The 6,845-nt window shown below is 44.9% G+C and overlaps 1 protein-coding gene across 1 annotated transcript; it reads right to left on the bottom strand.

The window, feature by feature from the left end:
• Positions 1-3,494: 3,494 nt before the first annotated feature.
• LOC123106921 (indole-3-glycerol phosphate synthase, chloroplastic) lies at positions 3,495-6,408 on the bottom strand. The gene is made up of 10 exons (XM_044528949.1): positions 6,168-6,408; positions 5,847-6,071; positions 5,550-5,726; positions 5,383-5,457; positions 5,229-5,273; positions 4,940-5,104; positions 4,647-4,725; positions 4,480-4,559; positions 3,955-4,023; positions 3,495-3,772 (listed from the first exon to the last, which is right to left on the bottom strand). Exons 1-10 carry the CDS (start codon positions 6,300-6,302, stop codon positions 3,689-3,691), a joined length of 1,134 nt encoding a protein of 377 aa, XP_044384884.1. The 5' UTR covers positions 6,303-6,408; the 3' UTR covers positions 3,495-3,688.
• Between the last annotated feature and the right edge of the window lie 437 nt (positions 6,409-6,845).

Below are 6,845 nucleotides of genomic sequence, written 5' to 3'. Positions count from 1 at the left end.
CGTTGGCCTGTGACCTGGGCCAACGAGGCCGAGGTACCTGATAAACAAACGTGGCGGTTTCGCTGTTTACAAATGTCCCACATCACATGCTGGCAAAGCCCACCACAGTACTCCCTCCGGTCCTTTTTGGTCCTTTTTAGCTCGCATATAAGATTTGACTGAAGTCAAGGATTGTAAAGTTTGACCAGCTTTATAGAAAAAAGTGTTAACATTCACAATCTAAAATCAAACCACTAGATGTGTCATGACTTAAAGTTTTGTATTATATAACTTTAGCATGGTAGATGTTGATATTTTTTCATATATATACGGTCAAACTTTGTGAAGTTTGACTCTAGAGAATTTTAATATGCAGAGTAAAAAGGACAGGAGGAAGTACGAGGTGTTGGGGCTGACGGCTCAAGATTTTCCTACATGCGTTCCATGCAAGCCCTTTTTTTTGTGCGTGGACGCCTGAGTACCTACTGCTGACATAGCCAAATTGAACGCTGGTTGAGGCTAGTGTTGAGCAAAAGGAAAAGGGTTAGCTTTGATCAAAGATGTGGATCATTTTTGGACACTTTGAAAGAGGTTCAATTCAAGGGTTGCTTATTCTTACCACCGTTGAAGTCAGAGCCACGTTCCTTGAGCACGGACTTGCAGTTGCAGGTCGCGGAGCACTGAGACAGGACTGAACCAGGGTCTCCTGGCCTTGAAGAAATGCATGATGCTGCCGAAATTGAACCAAGCCAGGACCGAGGACTGAGCACCATACCTACTGCTCGCAAAAACATGAGCTATATTCAGAAAGTGGCCGAGATAGGTGCGAATCCGAAGTGACAAAACGAGAAGGTCTGGTCCAGTCCAAGCAAAAAGAGAGGAAAAGAATGAAGCCCCAAAAAGATTAAAAGAAAATGACCGTGGTTTTGTGCAATTTAGTGACTAGACCACTGGAGAATGATGATGGTCTACTGGATCGCTCTGAATTCAGCCGCCGTAGGAAAGGACTGAGAAAAACGGCATCGCTGGTGTGGAGGGAGGCCCTCTTTCTAGCACCACGAGGTAAAACATGCGCTGAAAGGCAGACCGATCGCGATTCGCCGGTGTGAGAAACACTGGAGACAGGGATTGTGAACCATGGTTCGTGTTGGTGGTATCTTTCTCTACTTCCTTTCTACTGTCGCTGAACCATGTATGTTGGCATACAAGGATTGTGAGCCATGGTTTGCTTGCTCTGAACTGATGCCTGTATTCAGATTGTGTCCATGGCCCGAAACCGAATCATGTATGCTGGCATAGGGGAACTGGACTGCCGTAGATCCTTGAAGGTTCTACTGAAATCATGAGAATATGTACTGAAATCATGCATGAAGATAGCTTGAAACGAAGGAGTAATAAGAAAACTTTGCTGCGGAAACGCCAGCACTCTGCACTGCACACATGCGACATCATCAGGAGTGAACAGGCCAGAATCGCCAACAACCTTTTTTAAAAGTGACTTGCAAAATCCAATTCAAATAATCTTGCTTTAAGCATTTCATGTTGCCAAACTAAGGGAATAGCATGCTACTCCCAAGAATAAACTTCAACATCATCTAGCACGAACCAAAAGCTTACTTGTACCTGTTCTTATTTAATACGTATGTATCTATCTCGTACAACATGAAAATATTGCTGGATCAATTAAGAGGCCGGAGTTTACAAGGCTATCATTAGTCAGAAGGACTAATGATGCCAGTGAGTTCTTTAATAAAATCAGTTGGGGGATAGGGAGAGTCCATTAGTCAAAATAGAAAGGACCAACGACAAGTCAAGTATGGCCTACCAGTATGCCCTTCTCCCTTGTAATATCACCACGTTTCTTCAATAACATCCTTGTGTTTGGAGTATCCACTTCAAATGTCTCTGCAAAGAATAGTAAACTTCAACATCATCTAGAACGGACCAAAAGCAACTTTGGGCTTAGAAAGTACTCCCTCCGTTCCAAATTACTCATCGCAGAAATGGATGTATCTAGAACTAAAATACATCTAGATACATCCATACCCGCGACAAGTAATTCGGAACGGAGGGAGTACACTCCTTTGTACTCCCTCCGTTCCGAATTAATTGATGCAACGTTGTATAGAGGTTGTGTCAATTAATTCGGATCGGAGGGAGTACCTAAACTGCGGTTATTGATTCCAATAAGCTCAACACCATCTATTTTCAGCACGCAATCTAGTTTCCTCTCATCATGAAGCTGAAATAGCAGTCATATTTAGTGCACTGCTAAATGCCACAGTTCTGTTTCACCAAGAGGATACAATCGAATGAACTAGACTCGTAGGGTGATTTTTTTTTCAGGACAATACATTGTTAGCGTGGAGTTAATAGCATGAATTTTCCAGCATAGTATATAGTTGCAAAAGGGATCATGAGTAATTGGATAGTTCTGGCAAGAAATTGGTCGTATAGAAAAAAAGTTTGATTGGAACATATCTCAGTAAGAGCAGTCATTCCAAGCTTTTTGCAGACGTGAAGCATGTACTTCACATCATGTCAAGATCTGGTAGAACATACATTGAGTAGCCCAGAGAGGGATGATGAAACAACTATACACTCCATAATTCAAGATGTTGTGTTTTGAGTTGAACTATTGTACATCCTAGATCACATTACAATCTTTTCTTTTTATAAAAGAAGGATGACCCCCGGCCTCTGCATCTGGGAGATGCATGCAATCATTTTATTGATTATTCACAAAGACCTTGCAAAGTAATACATCAATATGTCTGAAGCTGCCATCTTGGCAACATCTGTCGCTACTCCTATCCATTGATGGAGGGGTGCAGAAAGTGTGCCGAATACCCAAACTTCTCACCTAGCCTAACATCTAAAGCCGGAGGCCCCGACCAAGCCACATACCGGGTCTGGGGCACAAACCGGTCCGACGCACTCATAGGTCGTCGCCGCCGTCTCTTCAAAGTAGGTACTGATGCATCGACCTTGCCAGGCCTGCCGTCGACCCCCCCCCCCCCCCCCCCGCACCAGACAGCACCTCCTCCCTATGCGCGTTCATCATCACCCATCCGTCGCCGAGACTTTGCTGTGCCTCGCCGCCGAGACTCCACGACGTCGATGCGTCATAGGGAACGCCGCTCCATCGCAGATGCCGTCCACTCGTCCGTCGACCTATGCACACCTCCAAGAATGATGCCCTCAAGAGGGGTACGACACATGAGCGCGCCGTCATCTGATCGATTGATGTATAGTTTCCCTCGGAGGTAGCGGATAGGGGTCTAGATCATATTACAATCTATGTATAGATTTTTTTTTTCTGAAGCTTGTTTTTTTTGGGTATGGGAGTTACGCACGGCAGCACCAAGTTCCAGAACTTTTCTGTCCCTATGGGGTTCATTTTTCTCGGGGTACATGGTTGATATTCTGGATGGTAATTTTGTTATTGAGGACTATCCAGTGCTCCCACCTCTGACCAAATATTTCTGTTCAGTTTTAAGATGGGTCATACATTCTATATAAAGAAGAGAACGGATTACATTATTTTGGAACGCATATTACTCTTATTTATATACATATACATGTGGTGCACTCCATTCGGAAGCGCATATGCACACCTATTTATGCTTGCTACATAAAAAGTAGCCACAAACACAAATCTGCTCAAAAGAACGGAAAAAACCAACACACAGAATTGCAGAGCATTAATTCAACTCAAGAGCTCCTTCCCGAAAAGCCCAGCAATGGCTCGCCCAGGATCTTCTTCCTTGATCAGGGACTCTCCTACCAAAACCTGCAAACAAGAACATCGCCCTCAATAAAACACATATCCCTTAGGGCCCATGTAAGATTATTTACTGGCTCTCAATCTTTCTGAAATTTGGATCCATCATATTAAGAGATTACTACGAAGGTTCTGCTGAAATCATGTGGTGAAGCATAACTTGAAAATGAAGGATAAGTACAAAAACTTACAGCAGAAACGCCAGCACTATGCACATATGCAACATCGTCGGGAGTGAACAGGCCAGATTCACCAACAACCTGAAAACCAAAGACTCGTAAAAATCCAGTACAAACTACTCCCTCTGTCCCAAAATATAAAAACGTTTTTTACACTAGCATAGTATCAAAAACGTTCTTATATTTTGGGACGGAGGGAGTATCTTTTAGCGTTTTATGTTGCTAGACTGAGTAGCAACTATAAATTCTGTAGGCTGTCAACAGTGCCCAATATGTGCATCGAATCAATGCGCTACATTAAGGATTAGATGAAAACTTGATTGTACCTATTTTATTTAATATATTTATTTCGTACAATACATAAGTATATTCAAATCAGTTAAGAGGATTTTATAACGCTATAGTTAGTTGAAAGGATGAATGATGGTAAATCGTTGTAGCGTGATGTTGGTTTCTTTAATAAAGTTCAGTTGAAGTACAAGGGAGTTCCTTCATTTGTTCAAATAAAGGAGCAACGGTCAATTAAATAGAGCCTACCAATATTCCCTTCTCCTTTATGATATCACCACGCTTCTCCATCAACATCCTTGTGTTTGAAGTATCAACTACGAATGTCTCTGCAAAGGATAATAAACTTCAGCACCATCTATGCACGAACGAATTAAAAAACAAATTTGGCCTCAGAAAGTGATGAAAACTGGTACCTAGACTGCGGTTATTGATTCCAATAAGCTCAACACCATCTATTCTCAGCACACGGTCGAGTTCTTTCTCATCGTGAACCTGAAATACCAATCACTTTTTAGCATACATTTTTTTTGGGGGGCGGAAGGGGCCTATTTATATTTATCACGGAGTGAATAACGTGAACCACTCAGTCACAATATTAATTGCAAAATTGGAACAAGGAGTGATCCATTTTTCATATCAAACTTGAACTGTTCAAACGTGTACAGTATATGGGAATACCACCTGACCCAAAACATCCAAAACATACCTCAATAAGAGCAGTCATTCCAAGATTTTTGCAAATGCGAAGCATGTATTTCATGTCAAGATCCGGTAGCACAGCAGCAATCAAGAGAATCGCATCGGCACCCTTTGATCGTGCGTAGTAGATTTGCCAGATATCGATGACAAACTCCTTGCACAGAAGAGGGCACTGCATTCGCACGACCAAAATCAGGAGACTTGTAGTAACATATATAGTGAAAGCAAAGATAGAAGAAAAAATATTATTCAAACACGATAGGTGCATGTCTCCATCATAGACTCATAGTAGGTACCTGCACACCCGAATTGCGGACCGTTTCAAGGTTCTCAAAGCTCCCCTACAGAATCGAGGGAGTTGCAAATATCAGAAATGAACGAAACCAATTTAATCAATGTGTAACAGGTGTAAAAGTAGTTGATCTAAAAATAGGTATAAAAGTAACGAACCTGAAAGTGCTTCTCATCCGTGAGGATGCTAAGGCAAGCCGCGCCGTTTTTCTCGTATGCCTGCGCGATCTCAACCTGTCGCGAATTTCCAACGTCAGTCGTACGTGATTATTAACACTGCACATGACGAAGACAGAGCTATACATTCAGAGTAAAGAAAAACCCACCGGATTGAAGTTCTCCCTTAGCACGCCCCTGCTGGGCGACGCCTTCTTAACCTCGGCGATCAGGGCAGGCACGCCGTTGCGACGGTGGGCGGCCGTGAGAGCGCCGATGAAATCCCTGGCCGGCGGCGCGTGCTCGCTGGACTCCACGACACTCTTCAGGGGCTTCTTGGCCTTCCTCTGCACGCATGCACGTCTCAGAGGAGTCAGCAACGCCATGGACAACGAACATCAATGCAGTCTTGAGATGCAGCGTGCATGTGAGTATATCAGTGTGTCTGCATGTACTTATTTCTGTACCTGCGACACCTCCACCTCCTTGTCCCAGACGATCTGCTCGAGGATGTTGCGGGGCACGGCCTTGTCGTCGCCGGAGCCCTCCGAGGGGTACCGGGGGCGGCACCGGCGGCGGATGCGGATGCCCTGCGCGGCGGCGATGGAGTTGATCGTCTTGCCGCTCTCCCACTGGATCACCTCTTCCGAGTTGAACATCTCATCGTGCTCCAGCGCGTACAGGATGGCCTCCTGCGACACAGACGAACGCAGATTTTCTTTTTCTAAGAGGAAGAGCATGCACACACGACCCCGTTCGGAATCAGGAAGAAACAGAGCTCGACGCACCTTGGCCGAGGCGCATCGGACGGCGTGGCCGCCCCCACGGATGCTGCGGAGGACAGACGGCGAGTGGGCGGACGGAGAGGACACGGACGAGAAGGCTGCGACATGGAAGGGCGCGGCCGCCAGCAGAGACTCCATTCGGACGAGATGTCTCGTTGGGAAGATGATCGTGGGAGGCTAATAGGCTGACCGAAGGAGTGGATCGTGCCCAGCCGTGATCCCGTGAGGTGAGGTAGACATCATCCGTTGGAGTGTCTATATATAGGCGGGAGCGCAGCGGCAGGGGCAGCCCGGCGCTCTGGCCATTGTTTGAATGAATGGCAAGACGTAATTGACCCAGTATGGCAGTATCACTATCAGCATATGCGGCCGGATTACACCAACCCATCTAAAAAGGAGAGGACCAAAGCACGTAGGGGGAAATCTGGAAAGGCATTCAATATTTTTTAGCACGTCGAATGATTGAACGTGCCCTGTGTACAAAACAAAAGAACAAACTCGCATGTTTGAAATAACATACCATTCGCCAATCGTGCATGTTTAGGTAACATACTATATACTACTGTATATATATGCACACTTCTGGAAAGAAAATACCACTCCCTCCCTTCACAAATACTTTATCCATCCGGAATTAGTTGTCGCTCGAAAGGATGTTATCCAACACTATTTAGTAGTCGC

This window comes from Triticum aestivum, chromosome 5A, assembly GCF_018294505.1.
Source record: "Triticum aestivum cultivar Chinese Spring chromosome 5A, IWGSC CS RefSeq v2.1, whole genome shotgun sequence".
NCBI classification, from domain to species: domain Eukaryota; kingdom Viridiplantae; phylum Streptophyta; class Magnoliopsida; order Poales; family Poaceae; genus Triticum; species Triticum aestivum.
This window is presented reverse-complemented; position numbering and strand designations above follow the sequence as displayed.